We start from the raw sequence: 21,948 nt of genomic DNA, 5'->3' as shown, positions 1-21,948 counted from the left end.
TAACTACCGTTTAACGTAGACGTGTAGGTAGTTTCTTCTTCTTCCTCCTGGCGTTTGTTTCGGTTACACCACTCAGAAAAGGAGAGTTGGTTAAGTTCGATTTTTTCACAAAGCGACTCCCGTCTCACCTTCAAAATTTTGCAGCGTAACCTAACCCATATTGGATCATGGTTGCTTGAATGTGAAAGGTTTCTCACCAAATTTTGCCTCATCGTAAAAGCATTGGTTAGGTCTCAGTTCCTGATAGAGTAAATTAGTATCGTTTTGTGAGCTAAAGCAGTAAGATCTATTGCATTTAATTCTCAGATAGACTTAACAATTCTGAAGCATATCGATTGCTGTTCTGAATGCTGACAAGTATAATTTTGACACGTACGTTTCTATCACTATAATGACGATAAAAACTACTAGCGATATTTTTCCATGTGCCGATTCAGTGATCATCTGCATTAGTTAAGTTTATTACCCGACATAGTTACGTGACGTGCACGCATACATAAATCAGAAATGGTTCAATGGCTATCAATTGATATCTTCCTGAATCGATAACTAACGAAACAAAATTTTGCTCATAATCAATTGAAAAACAGTGACTGAATACGCCTTTCTCCTGAATGTGAAAGCAGAGTAGCTCGATTATATCACAGATCATAATTTTCAATCAAAGTTTACAATCTTACTCTTAAAACGCATCCTGTAGTTAATTGTATAAAATGTTGTACTAGTGTTAAAACTGCGTAAACATATTGTGTTTTGACAACTTGTTCCATTCTTTGTCAACATAATTTGTTGTTCAGTCCATATATTTTACGATTTTTTATTTCGTCGTATTTTTCCAAAATCTTCTTCTTTACTGATACTATGAAAATTCTTTACAGCTGCCTAGTGGATTTTTTCTTTTTCTACAAAATTCAAATAAATCAAAATTTAAATTTTACTTAGTACCTATATTTCTTATATTTCAGACGCCGCAACTTTCGCGTCATGGGGCGTGGACTACGTGAAACTAGATGGGTGCTATGCCCTCCCTGTGGATATGGACCACGGCTACCCTGACTTCGGGAGACATCTCAACAGCACCGGGCGACGCATGGTCTATTCGTGCAGTTGGCCCGTGTATCAGATCTACGCTGGAATCCAAGTAAGACCCAATGATTTCATACATACTTGCATACATAAAACACGCCTCTTTCCCAGAGGGAAAGGCATAGAGCTAACTTCTTTCCACTTGCCACGAACCATGCATACTTCTTTCTCTTCATCCTCATTCAAAACTCTCTTCTTACAAATCAAGCTAGTCGGTTTGAGATAAGACTAAGTTATTTTTTAGTAGATAAACTTTGTTGCCTTTGATTTTGTGGCTTCTGAAGTTCTTGTATGCTTTTAGTAAATGAGTTACGTAGAAGGTTTCGAAATCTTTCCATATTGATCTAAAAATAATGTTCCTTCTGCTCTTCCTAGGAGGACGTTCTATAGATCAAAAGGCAAATTCGCTCGCTCGATCAATTAAGTTTACTTACCTCTTCTAAAGCGCAAACCTTATAAAAACTTTGTTCAATATGTACACATCTTCCTTCTCCAGCCGAATTTCTCATCAATCATCGAGCACTGCAACCTGTGGCGCAACTTCGACGACATCCAGGACTCGTGGGCCTCCGTCGAGTCTATCATAGACTACTACGGAAACCACCAGGACGTGATCGTGCCCAACGCTGGACCTGGCCATTGGAATGATCCTGATATGGTAGATTATGTCATTTTATATCAATGTTTTATGTTCTCTCTTTCTTTCGTCCACTACATACTGGTGGGTAGCGGTGGTCTATTATAGTCTACTATGGAAACCAACAGAACGTGATCTAACGCTGGACCCGGCTGGTGGAATGGTCTGTCATATTAATTTGAAATACTGACACGAAAATTTCTATAAATTTGTTATTTACTCTTATTCTCTCATTAAGGTCTGAAAAGCTTCTAACATTGAATCAAAAAAAGTCTAAGAATATGCTTGCTTTTAATGATTTTTACAAAAGACGTCAGGAGTCTTGACGGCCGAAAATGACTTAGGTATTCATATCTTCCTTAGGTGCCTTTAGATGAACAGAATAGCGAATTTATTTTTATAGGTACATAACTTAACAGCTTTATATAATTCTTAACACACATATTTACAGCTGATCATCGGCAACTTTGGGCTGTCATACGAGCAGAGTAAAACCCAGTTCGCCATATGGGCCATTTTGGCGGCGCCTCTGCTAATGAGCGTGGACTTGCGAACCATCCGGCCCGAGTACAAGGCCATATTGCAGAATAGGAAGATCATCGAGGTGGACCAAGACCCCCTTGGCATTCAGGGAAGGAGGATATACAAGGTTACTTTAAATCTCTTTTTAACGTGCAACTTTCAGAAGAGGAACGGCCAGTTGTAGATACCCAAATGAATATGGATGGGGAAAGAATCTATGGAAAGAGTGACAAAAGTAGCATTAGCAGTGTGTAGAGTTATTAAAAGGAAACTTTATAGACTTAATTATGTATGAATAATGAATTTGAAGACTTGGACACTGTTGTTTTATTATTAAAGGTGGATGGAAAGCGAACAAAAAGATTGTCAAAATTGCTGTAGACATATGCGGAGTTACTAAAGACAATGCGTGCAATGGTTTACTTTTCTAAGTCATGAACTCTTGCTTTAGGTTTGATCAATGTGTGATATTAGTCCATATACTATTTATTTACTTGTATATATTTTCCAGCACCGAGGCATTGAGATCTGGTCGCGTCCGATCTTGCCTATCCAGGGGCAGTACTACTCGTACGCGGTGGCGTTCGTCAATAGACGGACGGACGGGACGCCTTCCGACGTCGCCGTCACTCTGAGAGAGTTGGGGCTCAACAACCCTGCGGGGTACAGAGTTGAGGTGAGAGCCTTTGGAGTTGCTGAGATTATAGTTCGTATTCTGTCGCGTCCGTTAAAAGATGGACCGACGGGACGCTTTCTTACGACGTCGCCGTCACACTGAGAGCGATAGGGCTTAACAACTCTGCGGGTACAGAGTTGAACTTATTTGAAAATTAAGCAAGGGGCGATTTTTTTTTAAATTCTGTAATATGGCGCGGCTAATCATTGCACCGAAAAAAATCTGTGATACAGGCTCTGCTTATTGCTCTGTGTAATATGTTTCAGTTAGATGAAATATTTTTAAATATATCGATAAAAGACAATGACAAGTGTAAAATGTAGTCTATGCCTACCTTCCTGCTGACTCCTCCGGGAAAGGTTTTTTATTATAAAAAAAATATTTTGTTTTATCAAACAAAGCTAAGCCTATTATAACGCATATTTAAATTGTAACAAGTTTTGTCTTTTTACTTTTCAGGACCTCTACGAGGATGTAGATTACGGTGTGCTGTCGCCACAGACCAAGATCAAAGTGAAAGTCAACCCCTCAGGTAGAAAGTGTCTCACTAATTTAGTATGCTGAGCTATTTTCTTAAACACGCTTGTCCTGGTTATGTTATACACTCATTTGTTGGGTATGGTGATTAATCTTGTATAATTATTTTTATTTTTCTCAATATTTGGTGGCTGTTATTGAGAATAATGCTTGGCTTAATACTAGATGAGACTTGATCAAGTGAAGGGGATGTAGATTTTATTAATAATTAAAACGTTAATTTTCTATGAGCTATCCCGGGCTCCTCCTGAAAAGTCAGGTTTTTACCTACAAAACCTCAAAACCTTGCAAGAATTTGTAGATAGATTTACTCATAATGTTTTTCCTTTTCCTAAGAGTTGGTTCTCTTCAGACGTTAAGTCAAAAAGTGTTATGTAACTACGTATTTTTCTGATAAGTCTAGACCCGGTCGAAGCTCTCTTATAAGTGAAGATGATTGTAATGTTCAGAATTTAAGTTTTAATATTCCTTTTTTCTTATACAGGTGTGGTGATTCTCAGAGCAGATTCGCAACCCCCGTTTGCCTACAACGCGATACCAACACGAACGCCGTACGCGCCACTCAACGACGTTTTCAGACTGACCAAGAAATAATTACAGCGCCATCTATGCTACAGTCCCAAAATTGCAGAAAACACCACACTTTTGTGATTGATTGGGGATCCCCAGTGTTTTATGTCGTTCTCATTAGGAGTTTTATTTTGACCAATGGAAGCTATCCATAAACAATTAAATAATTCTTGAAGTACCTATAGGTGCGTACAGATTATGTAAAAATGTTGTTTAACTTTAATCGTTATAACTTTAACACGTCAACATTATGTGACATTGTTTTATAACTTTGCAACATATAACAATATTGTACAGATCAGAATAACTATTTTATATAACATTTAAAGTAACAACAGCCTGTTATGTAACCTAATACTTAACATGTTTTATAACATTTAGTGTTTTATTACTTACCGAATGTTGTGTGCCAGTACTCGATGTAATAAATATAAATAAATATATACAGGACACATTACACATATTGAGTTAGCCTCGAAGTAAGTTCGAGACTTGTGTTACGAGATGCTAACTCAACGATACTATATTTTATAATACATACTTATAAAGATAAACATCCAAGACCTAGGCCAAGCAGAAAAAGTTATTTTCTTATCATGCCCTGGCCGGGATTCGAACCCGGGACCTCTGGTGTCACAGACAAGCGTACTACCGCTGCGCCACAGAGGCCGTGTAATGACTAGTCTAACCGTTTCTATGGCGTCAATAAAATAGGTACCTACTTACTTCGTATTATTTTGTCTATGTAGGTAGGTACTTAAAAAGAGATTTACAAACAAAACCAAAACTGAAAACTTAAACACAAGAAGGACCACTCTCTCAATTATTAGTCCGTTAAAACAAATAGTCACAATGCAAGTTTTTTTGTGATGATAAAATTTTTAAAATAAATTTGTGGATAGCTTTCGTTGTTGGTCGCACTCTATAAGTACAATAAAATTTACTTTATCTTTTACTCTCTAATATTGGTGTATAATAAAGTTACCAACCGACATATTTTCTCAGTCTTGCCTTAGGTTACATTTAATTTATATTTCATCGTCTTTAGTGTGATCAACAGATTTTAATGTGAACAAAATGTGTGGAGAAATATTTTTGCCATTACGTTGTACCTAGGATAAGGATGTACATTTTAGATGCCTGTAAAATGTAATTGTAAGTTTTGTAGAAAACGTAATAAATAATTATACATAATATTTTTTTTTACTTTTTATTCTGTACCTTATGTTCTCCTTTATACTTTATAATTTTGCTAATAACACACACTTACGTATTTTTTTTTTCTTTTAAAATAACTTGAAATAGATAATATTCAACTTAAATCAAGTTAATTAAATTAAATAGAAATTACTATAGCGAACACATGGGTCAATAATTATACAGCATTTTAACCTATGAAAAATAATTTATACAAAATCATACACGCAATACCTGCCAAATTTAAAAACATATTATATACATGATTTTCAAACAAGTCACTTTATCCTACTGTAACAATATTCCTAATAAATAATTAATTCAAGCATGAATATTTTTGAAAACCAAATCATTGCCGAGTCTTGGTTCACAACCACTTTCAAATCCTGACACCGTTGTAACAGGGTTTTCTTCTTCTATAATATTGTTATTTCTGAAAGGAAAATAAAAAGTTATTTTAAATATAAAAATAAAATAAAATTCGCCATTGACTATTTTTTATAATCTAGCAAAAATTATAATTATAATTTCGTTAATGTGGCAATCATGTCCAAAAAATCCATTCATCTCATGAAGGGGTAATTTTTGGACTACATGCCACAAAACGTAATACAGACAATATTTTACATACCTTTTTGATCTCGAGGAATTTTGTGATGTCGCTTCAAAATTACTCTGTACACTTCTATATGGTGTTGATTTTGTTGGAGACTTTATCTCGGTCTTCTTTTGCTTATTATCTACGAATATAAACTCATCTTCGTCATCAACTTCTTGGAAATTGATATTAGGCACACGCGCAACGTTTTTAAAGAACCAACTATCATAAACTGTAGGACCCTGTACAGCCAAACGCTTGATTCTCGCAGGATCTAATTCAGATAGCGTATTAAAATCTACTTGAGCACTATTATCAAGTTCTTTTGACAACTCGTCTTCAGCAAATTCAGGTAAACCTGTTGAAATTTCTTCTGAATCATCTACGTTTTGGGTATCTTTCTTAATTCCTTGGGTAATAATATATCCTTCATTATTATTGACATGTTTTTCTTCTACGATTCGCCTGTGCATTCGGGACTCTGTTACTTCGGCTGGCCAATCAATTATTGAATCTAAAGATCTCACAGAAGGACGCACAGTCACAGGTTCCTTTGTTGTAATGCTTGGTTTATATATCGGCATCACAGTTTTCTTCGTCATAAATACTGGTCGAGCTGTGTAAGTTCGCACTCTAGCGTATGGTTTTGATGTAACTACAAATTTTTGGGTATTCTTTGGAAAAATTGGTAATTTCCGTCTCTCTTCTGGCGGTTTCGGCTTCACGGTAATTTCCTTATTTGTTAAATCCACTACAGGCTTTCGAGCAGATCGACTGGAATTTCTGTGTGCTTTCGTATTGGCCATTAAAATCATGGCTTGTACTAGTAACTGAAAAGATACAAAATAATAACTTATTAGGTTCCTTTTTTTGTGATTGTTACTAAAATAATTAAGTAAAAAAACCACATTTAATACAAACAAAAAAACTGAATCTTATGTGCTAGATAATGTAATAAAACTAACTTCCAAACAGTACGATCAATAATTTTTTGTGAGTCATATTTAAAATTTGGATGAAAAGATTGAATTGTCAGAATACGCTCATAAGATTCACTAATTACATTTGTAGGATTTAAATAGTAACAAAATTAAAAAATAAACACAATTCTTACTAAAACAAATAAAAACTTCATCTTATTGTTAAACAAGCACGGTGTACCCTGATCTGATTCGCGCAGAAAACAGTCACTAAATGAGCTCTTTATTGAATATAGGCCAACTATATTTAAACTAATTTCTCTATTCATTATAACTGCATAATTTTCATAAATTAGATAATGCTCACTTCCCGCGTGATGAATGCTTAATTACTTTCCGTTAACTTGATGATTCTTTGTCATTATGATAATTATAAAAGTAATATCAAAAACTCATTTTTGGCACCTTTATCCATTTGCTAATGGTTAAACTTCAAGAACATTCCGAGATTACTTAATCATCAAATATTTCTTGCAAATAGCCACTATCAAGTTAGAAATATAATTTTTTTTGATAAAATGAACACTATTTAAGAAACAATATTCAGTAAAACAAAATACAACAATTACCCTTAAGGTCATATCCGCAGTCCAATGGTCAAGCTGATAAACTTTACACACATATTTAATAGTACATTCACCCCGATAAACATTTACATAAATTGACAATATTACACCAATAACTCAGAAATTTCAAAAAAAGGAAGATGTCGAACTGTTGCTCGAAAATCTGGTACACTGCAGCAAAAGGTAAACCCTTCGCTCGGATTATCCGGGTGCCATCCCAACCAGCTGAAATTTTTGCTTCCTCTACAAAGGTCTTCACAGAAAAACATCTCCTTAGCCTCGTTCAATGTGTAATATGGATTATTGATACCCACAAAAGCGATTCCTCGTTTAGTGCTGGGCTCATATACGACCTTGTAATAGTACTCAGGGACTGGTATGACTGGATTGTTATTCATATCGTTGTAAAGATATAATTGCACTCTTTGTTTATACTTGTTCAACAAATGAGACACACCGTAAGTACCGGTATATATAACTGTATCATAATTAGCATAGTTGATGTGATTTCTGAGATCCACCTCTAACGTATTCCAATTTTCGCCATTGAATCCAGACCATTGAGGAGCGCAGTTTACATAATGAAACGTGGCACGTTCACCAAAAGCAAAGACAAAGTCAGTTTTAGCAGCAAGATGTCCTCTTGAAAGAAACTGTTGGCTTGTAAAATAATTGTCTACCAATGGGCCTACAAGTCTAGCGATGGCATTTTTTTGGCCATTAGGAGAAAACAACGATCCAACTGGTACAAATCCGTAAACGTCATTTGCAATAAAGAACGGTCGTTCCACTCTCGTTTGGAAATGTGAATTGTAAGGTTTCTGAGTATATTTTGAATAAACTGCATTTAGACGATTGGCATCAAAGCATGATTCATATACTGGGTACCATTCCCCTTGAATATGATACCCTACCTCGTAGATAGAATTGTTTTCAAAGCAGGTGCGGTATGTTTGTACACTGCTATACATAGGCGGGTAGGAACACTTGAACATTCGGAAACTTGCCGGAGCAGCCAACCACTCTTCATTTATAAAATATTCTCCTTCATTGCAAATAATAGTAGCTGTTACTTCTTCGTGGTTCATACTTGGATGAGTTAGATGTCCTGATCCTTCACAACTGAGTGTTAAAGTTTCACCTTTCACTAAATCTACATTACCGTTTCTATCTGTGGGTTCAAGAAGTCTACCATCTCTGATAATGACTGGTAGCGGTTCTCCAAAATGAATTCGGGAATTAAGTCGGCATCGTGGAACTTCTTGGGCATTGAATATATAGAGAAGCATAACAAAAAAACGTTGAAACATTGTACCTAGATATGTCTTTATTCTTTCTTTATACTAACAATTTGGAATGTTTGTTTTTGTAATTTTTTACTGAACTTGACAATTTTGGCAAGTGATCAAGAGAAAATCTTTGACACTGTCAAATAAGATGATAAAATTTTTTCGTTAACAGTAAATTAGAAAGCAATTAGAATACTCGTTCATGAACAAGCCACAAAATCAAGAGTAAGTAAGTGAATGCTTTATTGTTCAATAAGGGAGCATTACAAATATTTAACAGTAGTACAGTACAAAGGCGGACTAATTCCTAAGTTGGATGTCTTCCAGCCAACTTGACATTAAGAGGATCCCATACAAAATTGAGGCAAGAGATTTTAACGAGAGGAAAATTATAGAACATACATGTCATGTACATCATGTACATAAAATCACGCCTCTTTCCAGGAGGGGTAGGCAGAGACTACCTCTTTCCACTTGCCACGATCTCTGCATACCTCCCTCGCTTAATTCAAATTCATAACTCTCTTCATGCAATCCTCATGGATTTATAATCAGATTATTTTTTGTTTGTGGTTCTTAAAGTTTTTCTGCTATCCATAAAACCTCTTAAAACCAAGGATATACGAGTACGCGCTGTACCTACACAGTACACACTTGTAAAACCTGTCCTTGGTTATTGAACTCTTGATCTGAGATCATAAAAACTATGATTTACGATCTCACATTATACCTACCTAACTTTGTAGTTAATCAGCTAAAATATCATCAACACTATTTTTCTTTTAACATTCAAAACAAATACACACACAGAAAATAACACATAACTTTTCACAGAAAATAAAACTTATAATAGATGCATTCATTTATTTACTTGTGTCTTTAATGGTCTTAGGCATATTGTGCCATACTCGTGTTCTTTTGACATCTACTATGGTCTTTCGTACACTCTAAGCTTTACTGTCAATTAACTATTTATATCGATATTAACAGTCATGTGCCTATGATATTTTGATCTACATTTGATAAACAACACGTATAAAAATGTTAGCCTTACTTTACTTATATAAGAATCGATTGTCCAGTATGTATTTGATCGATAAAGGTTTGAAATCGATCAACAACAAAGATTGGCATGCGAAATTGCCATGGAAAAATACCATACTTATAAACAATATAGTATATATCTACCTAAATATAATCTTTACTTTACTTTACAGTAAGTTAAGACAAATATAGTGTACATCTGTGAGACTATTTTCGTTGAAAATACATTTTTTTTCTTAAAAATATGTATTTGATAGTTACACTTCGTAGTTTAGCCGAAAATAAATTAAAAATCTTATTTATACTTAACTAGAGGACGCACGCGTCAGTCAGTCAATAACGATACTTCGGAAGTTAAAATAGTTTATAACACCTTACATATCTATAATATAAAAAGTACCAATTGTAACAAGTGCAATCTCGTCCAAGCTACCCCGTAGGCTTGCATTTTCAACATCCTGGTAATTATTCCTTATATTTTCTAAGGTAATGAATCTCTCATACGGCTTGTATTACCGACAAACAAATGGCGCCAGAGCACAATTTATAATTAATTTATTATAAACCGCAATAATTCAATAATATAAGTTATTAATTTAATAATAACTTTGGTATATTATCGAATTATTGCGGTTACCGGTAACCAATTAAGGTTTACCTACTAGTAAAAATTCTTTGCAAATTTGAAAACTAGCTGTAAAGTCGTTTTACAGCTATGATTAATATATCAGTTAAATTAATATAAACGACTTCTGTTACAAGGGTAATTTAATTGTACGGTTTTATTAGTACGATAATAATTTATGTTATTCGTCGATTTTTTACTGTTAACATCGACCTTCAGTACATCCGACTGTGTATATCCGACTTTTATTCGTAAGCTGCGTGGACTAGTGGTTAGTCCCGCCTATTGCATTGCCAAAGTTTTCTAAGAGAATGCTAAGAAGTCCTTGCTCTTTATATGGGGCATCATCAGGAAATCTACACTTAAAGCCCGAGTACACTAAATGCATGATCATAAGCAGACCAATTTGATGTAAGTAACACGTTTCAATTTGATGTGACGAGTCCGAAGAGCTTCTTGTATTACAACTTGGTGTGGGCCCGCAAACTACGCCGCTTCTGACGTCTGTTTAGTGAGGTCGAGCATTAACTGTGTAACCTGATCTAACCTACTACTCCCATATTAACAAGGACACGAAACTTTGTCTGTTTATGTGACCCCTGGATCATGGTAATGGCCTTTTTTGAGCATGAGGTGAAAACAAACATCGTTACGAAATCTGCACATTCAGACGAGATATTCTATATTATTTCTATGGTAACCATGATGCAATAAGGGTAAGTTTCCCCTGCATAAAGTCACTTCGTGTAAGACCTACGCAATCCAGGATTTTCCTGTCAAGATTTCGAAGAAAAGCAGCTGACACACTGTGTTTTTTCTTCGCTTCCAGCATGAAATCAATCGAATATGATACCAAATAACGGGCTATATGCATAGGGTTACTGAACTGTAGTAGTAATAAAATAGTAGGTAATTACCGTATCGCAATTTGCCACAAACCGAATTCGGTACCTACTTTTAATCTTTAAAAATAATGACATAGGCAAAATAAGGCGTCTTTTTATTCCAGACAATATAAATTTCATTAAATATACATTAAAATACACGTATTTACCTAAACATTTTGTAGATGTTAAACGATCTTAGTTTGCATGCTGGTCGGGAGCGAACAGAATGTAAAAGTCAATCAAGGAAAAGGCGTATAATCTTGTAATTCTTCTTTTATGGTGATGGGCTAGTAACCTGACACTCCTAAATCTTTATCCCATCCTAGAGCCGTCCGGCTGAGATAAGCATTCGAGACTGTTGTCTCTGTTTTACGTGATTTACGTAGGTATGTAAAAATGTTCATTTTTTTCATTTTTATTTCAAAATGTTTCACGATGTTTGTCACTTGTCATTTACATGACGCGCGGAAAATTTGCCTAGCCATACCAATATTACGTAGCGAACTGCTGTGAATCCAGTAGGTCGGTTAAAGCAAGTCGGGGCCAAATTATCAAAACAATTGAGGACATCTTGTTTCATTACTCATACCCGTCCAAACAGCCTGGAGCGGCAGACGCGGGGAATAAACAACATTAACAATTAACATAAACATAACAATTGTAGTAACAAGTTGTTTATTGGTAAACATTGTAACACGTGCCGCGTTCATAGTGATTTTCGCGGGCGTCATCAGTTGCTAATGAGGGAACATGGCGCGAAGGCTGGTGAGTACATGTATCTGTTGTATTTTTTTTAATGTTCCTCTTTGCTATTTTTCGACTTTAGAGGCGTTTAGGATATTTTTTTTTTGTAATTTTATTATTTCTTCCCTAACTAAATTTTTTATTCGTGAACTTACCACCTTATACTGCTCGTATGTCTAGTTTTTACATTTTTTTTGGTATTTGAGCCTCTGTTTACTTTGAAACATTTGTTTTTTATTAACTTTTTACTGCACGGGTCCTATTATAAATTTTTCTTTAGCTAAGTAAAGTCAGATAGAGTAAATAGTATGCTAACAGTTGGAAGAGACTATAAAAATAGTAAAAATAAAATATAAAAATAGTAAATATTTTTGCCCCAACCGTACAGATCTTGATCACGTTTTAAACCCTAACGGGTTATACATACCCCATTGCCACAAGATTTTATTGGGCTCAATAATGGAGTTTGGTAAATAATAGTTTTTTTATGTTCTCACATCCTAATATAACGGACCATAACGGTGTTATTTTATTTAAAAAATTGTAAGGTATGCACAGAAATTTCATTTATTTGTACGTATATGCGAAAACAATATGTAAACCACCCATTTCACAAAACGATATCAATATCCCGTTGGTCGAGAAACTTGATTGCGGTTGGATGATAGAATAAGCACAGTGCACAGTATAAATATTAGTTATCTATGTATATAGACAGATCAGTTATTTTTTGATACCGGTATCATTCGGAACAAAGTGCACATTAATGAATCAATATAAATATGGCTTCGCCGATTGTTTTCCGAGACGATAGGCCCTTTTCTGAGTATTTTCAACTATGTGTGTGTAAGTAAATACTTAAACAAAATAAACAAACACTTAAGAAAATATTAATATAATACTTACTAAAATTTGGATAAAAGTCCTATGGACTAATCGGAACATTTGTAAAGCTAGCTAGATAAGTAAATAGTGAAGAAACTTTTCTGTACATTACCTAATTATATATACCTATACTATACATATGTATATAGTTTGAAGTCAATTACATATCGGCGGATTTTTTATTGACGTTTGTCGATGTAACTGAGAGGGTTTGTTTTACCTCTTACCTTTTCCGATGAAATTCCCTGTATTAAGCATTTTTTGTAAGTTTACCTACCTAACTTTTTCTAGGCATTCTGGTATTGAAGTGAATCTTAATTTCTTACCGAGTTATTTTTTTCAGTCTTTTTGGTTTTGTAATGTTTGTTAATTCTAAATTACGTTTTGAACCAAGCCCTAATACTAGATATATGTAGTTAGCTACAAGGCAGAGCTCAGCATAAAACTATCGTTTTGTTTTCTTTGGAAAAATTCTACACTACTTATATTAAAAAGAGATAATGTTAGTCATTTGATGGGATAATCTTTGGAATTACTAAATGGATCATGAAACTTCTTGTAAAGACGTAAGTTCCACGGGCGAAGCCGTGGCGGGTCGCTAGAACACAATAAATAGAATATAATAAGCGTACCTTCAATTGCGTATAAATTTCATAGTTTAAAAAAACCTATTGTTTGAGAGCCTATATAAGTAAAGTTCATTATAAGACGAAATTTTATATAAGTATACTTATATGAAATTACTATATCTCGACTTTTAACACTAACACATACTACGATGGGCTAGCAACCTCTTACTATCTGAATTTCATCATTCCATCATTACAACCATCCAGCTGAACTTGGCCTGTCAGTCGTTTTTGGAGACTATTGGCTCTGTTTATTCCATAAGGGATAAAGACGTGATATACATATGTATGTAAATATGTAAGGGAAACGTCGTTTAACAATCATTTAGATAAGTTTTCACAAAGCTAATAATTACTTACGCCTCTACCTATAAGTACCTACTTATAAGTATTTTAAATACATAAGTAGTTTAAGTACATTATACATACTCGTACATGACCTTTGCTATGTTTACTGACGTATCACTAACCATATGATTGTCAGTATCGACATATTACTCAGACGAGCGGAATATAGAGATATAATGTCAAATATTTTCTTACATTATCACAGAACGTGACAAATTACATATCTTATTGTTACTTTTTGCATAGATACGATTGAATGCGGAATTCTTTACCGTTATGATTATGAAATTACGGTCTAACGTATATTCAAATTACATTTTATTAAATCAAATATTTATTTACATCAAGGTCTTTATTTTCAATCAGCAATCAGCAATGTATTGGGTGAACTAGAATAAACTCTATTTTTAATAAATAGGAAATTTTTGCATGAAATAGGAAAGTCTCAGGTTCTATCATAGGTACATCTCAGTTTGGTCCAAAGAATCGACTGGCAGAGAATGCCTTATGGCATTAAGTCTGCCTAATGCACATTTAACGTGTATTAGGTTTAAAGATATAAAAAGTAATAACTTAAGTCATTTATATTTTCTTTCTATCTCCTCTGTTTCAATAGCGCATTGATGAGATATACACCTTATCAATGTTCGTCATGATTAATCTGTTATGAGATCCACAGGCCTTAGTGCCAGTTTATTATTCACCTCTCGGGAGACGAGCCCAAGACTTGTTTATGACTGCACAATCCTAAATTGGACGTTTACACAAGAACCAAGCCAAATTGGGTCATTAGGTATCCATTTGCAGGTTTCCTTATAATGTTCTTCTTCGCCGTTAGAACTTTGGTAACACAGAAATAAGTAATTGATACAAGACTCTGGTTGAATTGAACCTTTGGTTCGCTATTATTTATTCCTACCTACCTACTACCTACCTGATACGTTCCTACCCACAAAGAGTTTGATAAAATTCCTTCTATTTCTTTCAGATAATCCTCATGATGTGTGCAATAATATTATCCAGTGACGTCACGGGTTACATACTCCAGTCATCAGTGGGAACGACAAAAGAACACCAGACGACCATTGAACAAAGGGCTCTGTCAAAAACTACGAACGTTTCGGATGATTACAGAAAATATAACTTTATATTGACGACATATTTATAGGGACATATCAGTAGAAGGGACCCATTACCCGTGATATTTGTATTTTACTAATTTTGTATTAAAATGATGTTACCATTTGATCTGATGATAAAGCTTTTATTTAAAACAAAACAACTATTCGTATAACAATAATAAACTTTTATTAAAAACTAATGAAGAAATCCTACTATTATTATAAAGGCGAAAGTTTGTATGGATGTATGGATGTTTGTTACTCTTTCACGCAAAAACTACTGAACCGATTACCATGAAATTTGGTATGTAGGTAGCTAAAGACCCAGAATAACACATAGGCTACTTTTTATCCCAGAGTTCCCGCGGGATTGATAGGGTTTCCATGCGGACGAAGTCGCGGGCGGCCTCTAGTAATAAAATATCTGATGAAATGTTGTGCTCTTGCGGTATGGTGCCAAGATCTCCGGGTACCATGATTATTTGTTCATTTAAGAAGTTAGTGGCAGGACTGATAATACATAATGACTTATGACAACTCGGGCCCTTAAATATCCATAATTTTATTGTAGTAAGTTGTAATAGTAAGAAAGTTAGCACCTTTTTTACATATTTAATTTTTTATAGATCATAGACTGAGAGTAGACAGACCTGAATCAAGCAAGTGTTAGTCTTTGACGAGGGACAATTAGTAATAAATTATGAACGTTAAAGTATATCAATTTAAGACCTGCGTTAACCCCATGCCTAATTACATTTATACAAAAATAATACAAATGTATAAATCTGATTTCCTGACCCTAATTTATGGGTGCTTATTAAATTTTGAAATAAGTAGTTAGTTACATTATTTTATGTTAGGTACAAATTTATGGATTGATTATTAGGTATTACTGTTTATGATGCTATTTATCATTAATTGCATGGTGATTATTGTCCCTTTACTTAATAATGCCTATTTGAAAAATCATTAACTAATAACTTCGGATATTTAAACATTATAAAATTATAGACTTTATTCCGAAAATTGCATTCGCAAAAGTGAGGTCGAAGAGTTGCATCTAATGAGGTAAAATAGAATAACTGATAGAAGAAGGAACTAAGTAATAACGGCAGTGATACCAGAATGGGTTCGGCAAACGTAAGTTTGAAATGAATATTTATGTAAATTAAATATTAAGCAAGATCTATAATACCTTTACGTCATCTTCGAATTCGCGTTAGTTCCGGTTGTCATCTCTCTGGAGAGGAGTTTTTAATTTTAATAAAAATAATTCATATATAAGTCACGTGACAATAATTTATTTTTATTTCTAGATTATCATTTTTGTCTTGATTTTCATCGGCGCGGTAACGGGAGCTTCAGTTAAGAAAGCAGATACTTTTCAAAATTTTCAAGAGGAGACGAATACCGCCAAAAAACTCGGCTTAGAAGAAGGCACATCCGATGACGAATTTCCATACGTGCCTACTTATGATTTAGTTAATAGGCCAGATGCAATTATTACAAGGTATGTATCAAGAAATATGTTGCATGCGTGATAATTTGAATTCGTCCAAATTTAAATAATATATTTTATAGTTTGCATGTAAGTTTGTTTAATTATACTAATTAATTTCCTTATTTATAAATTAAACCCCTTTTGTATGAGGTTTTTTTTTGTTTATTTGAATACTTCTATTTCAGCTACGCAAGGCCAATCTTCCGTCTCGTGAGAAAAATACTATACACGGATTCGCCCTTGGCGCAATTACTAAGAGATCTGGTCTCCATGATCTTCATATCCTATGGGGATATTCTGTTGCCTCTACTTTCTGGTGCCGCTGTTATGTTTGGCCGGTAAGTTTAAATAGTAAATACCAACTTAATGACAAGCTGTTAAGACGGTGGGTATAGAAATTATACGCCAACAAAACCGTTGGCGAAAGTTATAGTTTTTAGAAATGTGACTGTTAAAGTTACTCCCTGCTGAATAAATAATATGAATAAATAAGGGATTCCCAGCAAGATTTTGGAATTAAAACGGACTTTTTTAAAATACAAATTTGAACGAAACCGCAATAATAATAGCATACCTACTTTTACATAGTTGGTTAAAGGAATGTTTGTCCGACAGTAACCATTCTACATAAATGAAAGAGTACGTTGTTCGCATTTAATCTCAATAAACAATCATTATGTTGTTCCCGTTTAGTAATATTAATTTATTAATTCAACGATAGGCCAATTGAGAAAATGATGTTTGTAGATACTTAGTAATTTTTTGAAAGACCTGAATTTTATATACCTATTAAAAAGTTATTCGGACAATGAAGACTGAAAATAGTTAGCTTTTTTGCAATAATTATTTACTTAACAGTATTAATTTTGATTAATAATAATTTAAGAAAATTATGATTATAATTTTATTGTCTTTAATTCCAGAACATTAACATGACCCAGTCTGCTAAGTGAAAACATCTGGCCCATCCGGGACGTCCAGAGATCTTTCGCTTCATTATTGTTCTAATTGACTCTCGGATAGAGGTTAATTTCGACAAGACTATAAGTAAGTATTTTGATGCTAAGCTTAAAAGTGATAACTAACCAAAATACTGATCGTGAAAATAATAACTCTACCTACTTATTACCATTACTATAAGATTATTATTTATTTAAATTAAATAAACAATATTTTGAACGCATGTCTTTATATTGTACTTAATTTACCTAAACCTTATGGGAGTATCCTTGATAAAAGCAATTAGCCTATCTTTTTCAATATTAAAACAATTAACATTACTATATACTATAATTGGGTAAGGTCAAGAGTACTCGAAAATGATGAGCTTGCACGAAGAGAGTTAAGAATGTGGATGACGCGAAAGAAGTATGCAGGGATTGTGGCAAACGGAACATGTATTTTCTCCCTACCCCTTCGTTAAAGAGCCGTGATTATATGAATGTAACTAATACAAGTTTTCCATGGTAATCGGGTAGAAAAGAACCTGTAAGAGCTATCTACCCCATGCCAGTGGAATAAGTCTTTACCTACCCGTCCGGAGAAGATACGTGATTTATTTTTAATTACTGAAGGAACCACTATTCTGCCAGATAAAAGGAAGGAGGTGAGAAAGACACTGACAAATTAAATGCAATTATCTTCCCTTATTTATTCAAACAGTTTACATCACCAATAGCCACTGTGCATCATATGAGATCACATCACACACAAGGATCATCAGCTCTTCGCCTAGTGGACGGCATTGGTTCTTTGAAGCGCTGCATCGAACGGAAGCAAGCTTTAGCCGAAGCGCTGTAAGTGTCCATATACTCCGTACGACCCGGGAAGTCCGTGAACCAAGTTTGTATTGACTTGGGAGCGACTCCGGTGTGGACTGGCCCTGGAGGGTTGATCGTGGGTCGGACTGTGGGTGGATTCTCGCTAAAGTGCGTGGGATCTTTGTAGCATCTTAACATGCCCAGTCGGTTGCTCTCCATGGGAATCGGAGCGGGGGATTGCGCGGCCGCCATGATGGTGCGGTAGTCTGATACTGGGAACGCTGTAAGATAGACCAATTTAAATAAGCTTGTCAAAGACTTCAGTCTTTACACAATTAAACAAATAGAAGCTAGCCAAACCTGCCACCTATTAATAAAACTTGCCAGAATTCTTAATCTAAAGTGCCTATTAAATAATTAAGTGTGTGGTTCCCGACACCAATAGAAAAAAGAATAGGTCCACTTCATCTTTTTCCCATGGATGTCGTAAAAAACGACTGAGGTATAGGCTTATATACTTGCGATTTCATTTTTAGGTGATGGACTAGTAACCTGTCGCTATTTGAATGTCTATTCTATCATTAAGCCAAAAAGGTGAACGTGGCCATATAGACGTGATTATATGTATGTTATGAGTCTACTTGGATTAGAAGGTATGAAAGCAGTAGTAGGTAAGAAGGTATGAAATATTAATAAGAATGGAGGCTTTTCTGATCCGTAATCCCCCTACCTAGGTATTGTTATAAAGCAAAAGTCTACAGAAAACTATAACACCTTCCATCAGGCCCTTATAATTCCTATTTTAGGTTTAACCTTTTGCTACTGCAAGAATAAAAAATACTAATAAAAATATGATTTCCCATAACTCACATCTCTTTTTGTACGTGGCTTGATACATTGTTATCATTTTGCTGTCTAAATCATCGCACGGATGGTCCAGTATGTCGTTGGTGACATCCACCATCTAAAAATAATAGAACATTTCTAGTTCCAAACCAGTCATCTTAATTATATTTCAGCTGTCTAAGAAAGTGCTGTGTGGCTCCCGGCACATCAGAGTAGGACCGCTCTACATCTTACTCATGGCTGTAAACGGCGACTAAGAGAGGCTAATAAACGTGAGATTCTTCTTGTAGCCGATGGGCTAGCAACCTGTCATCATTTGAATCTCAATTCCATCATTAAACCATACAGCTACACGTGGCCTTTCAGTCTTTTCATGGCTGACTATATGTAATTAAGCAAGTGCTTAGCTATCAAATAAATATATATAAATAATGCAATTGTAGGTATGACAATTCAAACCTGTCTCCTGAGCAAATAAAGCCTGGCACATTTTTTCGCTTCGGAGTGGCAGTAAGTAAAGTAGCTTAGTACTTGATATCTAATCATCCGACCAATAACACTGCCAATGAACAAAGATCAAATGCTGTCAACGTCCGATGAAAATGCTGCAGTGTAGTTTGTTCCGCCGCTTCTTCTACACATGCGCTTTGAAGGTGGTACATACATACATACATATGGTCACGTCTATATCCCTTGCGGGGTAGACAGAGCCAACAGTCTTGCAAAAGACGGAATGGCCACGTTCAGCTATTTGGCTTAATCATAGAATTGAGATTCAAATAGTGACAGGTTGCTAGCCCATCGCCTTAAAAAGAATCCCAAGTTTGTAAGCCTATCCCTTAGTCGCCTTTTACGACATCCATGGGAAAGAGATGGAGTGGTCCTATTCTTTTTTGTATTGGTGCCGGGATACACACGGCACTTTGAAGGTGGTAGTAGTTATAATTAGATTTTAGTGATGTGTCGTCAATAAGTGATACCTTGTATCAAATTTTCAATAATAAATCTATTCTATTAAGTATATTCTAAATAACAGGAAATTTGTAAAATTCAAACCTGTCTCCTCAGCTGTTCATAATCTTGGCATAGTTTCTGTTCCTTCTCCAGCAACTGCTTGTACTGTTCCACTCGCGGCGAATAAGAATGCGCGTCACAGTGGCAGTAAGGAGCCACCGGGGCTGGTCTGACTGTCGGTGCCGCTGATGGAGTTGGTGGTTCACATGGCCTGTTAAAAACATAGGTGGATGAAGAGAAAAAAAAGTATAAACAAGGATCTTGGCATGTGAAAAGATGTAGTTGTCTGTCTCTACGCCCCCGGGTAAGAAGCATGATTTTTTTATGTTTTAATAATGTGCTTTTACGAATGTAATATTACATACATACATACATACATATGATCACGTCTATATCCCTAGCGGGGTAGACAGAGCCACCAGTCTTGAAAATACTGATAGGCCACGCTCAGCTGTTTTTAAGTGACAGAATTGAGATTCAAATAGTGACAGGTTGCTAGCCCATCGCCTAAAAGAGGAATCCCAAGTCCCTATCCCTTAGTCGCCTTTTACGACATCCGGGGCAAAGAGAATAATGTAATGTAATAAATGTAATATTTATAATCCGATTAGCGCATTTATAAACATAACTAAGGTCAATTTACAAACAAAGTAGCAAATCTTGCTTCTTACTAATAAGTATTATAATTACGAAAATTTGTATGTAGTTACTTATCATTGCTACACTTTCACGCAAAAACTACATACTTAACAGATTTGGATGAAACTTTACCTCTTACCCTAAGCTCATAAAGTAACTAGACCTTCACAATAATTCAATCTTTAGCTACAAAGCATTGATTATGCATTAACACTGATCCATCTTTACTTAGTGTCTGTAGTTGATAATGGTTTGACCAACTGACTGTAAATGCATTATGGTACATTAACGATTTGCATCATGGCTTTGAGTAGCTGATACCTTAAACATCATTATACTTATGCAATTTTAGTACGTTAAATGTTAAATACTGCTTACTCAAACACTTGGTCGATGGGCTTACTTTACCTTTTGCTTGCCTACTCAAAAACTTGGCAAATTAACATAGGATAATGGAACTCATTTAGGTACCATGTACGCTTTGGTCTGTACAAAGTCTGAACACCTTAGCAATGTCTACATCGGTCTATGCAGATCTTTGCTATGAATATAATGTTAGGAGTTTTAGTGTATACTTACTTTCCTATGACGGGTTTCGGAAATGGCCATTGGTATTCATTGTGTGTTGTTGTGGAAAAGTCAGACATCTTGTTATTACAACCTGAAAAAAAGGATGGGTAAAACCTGAGATTATAGTCATTCTTTAATAACCAATAGTTCATCGGGGGGTAAAAGGGTATACCTAATGTGGCACAGTATTTAAAATACTTACGTTAGCGCTTGTGATATAAAGGTACAATCGCCTGCAGGGATAAGTGATCTGTTTATACTTAAACCGAAACCTTGACTCGCTCATATGATACCTACATATATTATTTGCTATCAGAATTTCCAAAAATAATTTGGTTTTCAGTTGCATTACTTTTTGCTGAAATTTGTATTTCTAAGTATAGTTGAATCTTTAAGCTGTCATGCATCATCAGTCTTACCTTAAATTACGCTAATATTTTTTAGATTTATTATTACTACTCTGGCTAAATGACACCCTACATAATTTAGAATTGCTTTTGATGCCAAAAATTTGATTTGCTCTAAGATTTCTTCAATGAGGAAAGATAAAAACATTTTTGATGGTTTTGAGGTTTTTTTTTTTAATATTCTGTCATAATAAATAAAATAGGTAAGTTATCCTATTTAGTCTATTTTATAAAAACAAAATCTTTGTGTATATACATATATTATTTTTG

General features: G+C 34.7%; 3 protein-coding genes and 1 long non-coding RNA gene across 8 annotated transcripts in view; 2 read left to right on the top strand and 2 right to left on the bottom strand.

Moving 5' to 3' along the window:
* The window catches only part of LOC106135541 (alpha-N-acetylgalactosaminidase), a 57,594-nt gene extending 52,713 nt beyond the window's left edge, over positions 1-4,881 (top strand). For 2 of the 5 annotated variants that reach the window (XR_009657306.1, XR_009657305.1), the window contains one exon: positions 966-1,007. Coding sequence is in view for 2 of the 5 variants with exons in the window: in XM_060950169.1 (XP_060806152.1) it covers positions 966-1,141; positions 1,583-1,744; positions 2,175-2,372; positions 2,757-2,921; positions 3,381-3,457; positions 3,944-4,052 (887 nt within the window). In the remaining 3 variants the exon portion in view is untranslated. Of the gene's footprint in view, positions 1-965; positions 1,142-1,582; positions 1,745-2,174; positions 2,373-2,756; positions 2,922-3,380; positions 3,458-3,942 lie in introns of those variants that run through there. The other 3 variants (XM_060950170.1, XM_060950169.1, XR_009657307.1) reach the window with 3 other exon arrangements.
* Positions 4,882-7,473: 2,592 nt separating this feature from the next.
* LOC106138768 (uncharacterized) lies at positions 7,474-8,679 on the bottom strand. Its single transcript, XM_013340044.1, has one exon. The coding sequence runs from the start codon at positions 8,677-8,679 to the stop codon at positions 7,474-7,476; it is 1,206 nt and encodes a 401-aa protein (XP_013195498.1).
* A 3,041-nt stretch (positions 8,680-11,720) lies between these two features.
* On the top strand, positions 11,721-15,068 carry LOC132903070 (uncharacterized). The gene is made up of 2 exons (XR_009657316.1): positions 11,721-11,979; positions 14,809-15,068. It is a non-coding gene; the product is annotated as an uncharacterized LOC132903070 (long non-coding RNA).
* A 3,074-nt stretch (positions 15,069-18,142) lies between these two features.
* LOC106138770 (uncharacterized) lies at positions 18,143-21,809 on the bottom strand. The gene is made up of 5 exons (XM_013340046.2): positions 21,691-21,809; positions 21,281-21,362; positions 20,105-20,273; positions 19,073-19,166; positions 18,143-18,483 (listed from the first exon to the last, which is right to left on the bottom strand). The coding sequence occupies exons 2-5, from the start codon at positions 21,346-21,348 to the stop codon at positions 18,146-18,148; spliced, it is 669 nt and encodes a 222-aa protein (XP_013195500.1). The 5' UTR covers positions 21,349-21,362; positions 21,691-21,809; the 3' UTR covers positions 18,143-18,145.
* Positions 21,810-21,948: the final 139 nt, after the last annotated feature.

This window comes from Amyelois transitella, chromosome 21 (assembly GCF_032362555.1).
Source record: "Amyelois transitella isolate CPQ chromosome 21, ilAmyTran1.1, whole genome shotgun sequence".
Lineage (NCBI taxonomy): Eukaryota > Metazoa > Arthropoda > Insecta > Lepidoptera > Pyralidae > Amyelois > Amyelois transitella.
This window is presented reverse-complemented; position numbering and strand designations above follow the sequence as displayed.

Excerpts from the sequence above, each read along its gene's own strand:
- LOC106138770 (XM_013340046.2), bottom strand. The coding sequence starts at position 21,348 with ATGTCTGACTTTTCCACAACAACACACAATGAATACCAATGGCCATTT. Across the intron at positions 20,274-21,280 it reads CCGAAACCCGTCATAGGAAA|GCCATGTGAACCACCAACTC; the intron begins GTAAGTATACAC and ends TGTTTTTAACAG. Across the intron at positions 18,484-19,072 it reads AGCCACGTACAAAAAGAGAT|CGTTCCCAGTATCAGACTAC; the intron begins GTGAGTTATGGG and ends TCTATCTTACAG.
- LOC106138768 (XM_013340044.1), bottom strand. The coding sequence starts at position 8,679 with ATGTTTCAACGTTTTTTTGTTATGCTTCTCTATATATTCAATGCCCAA.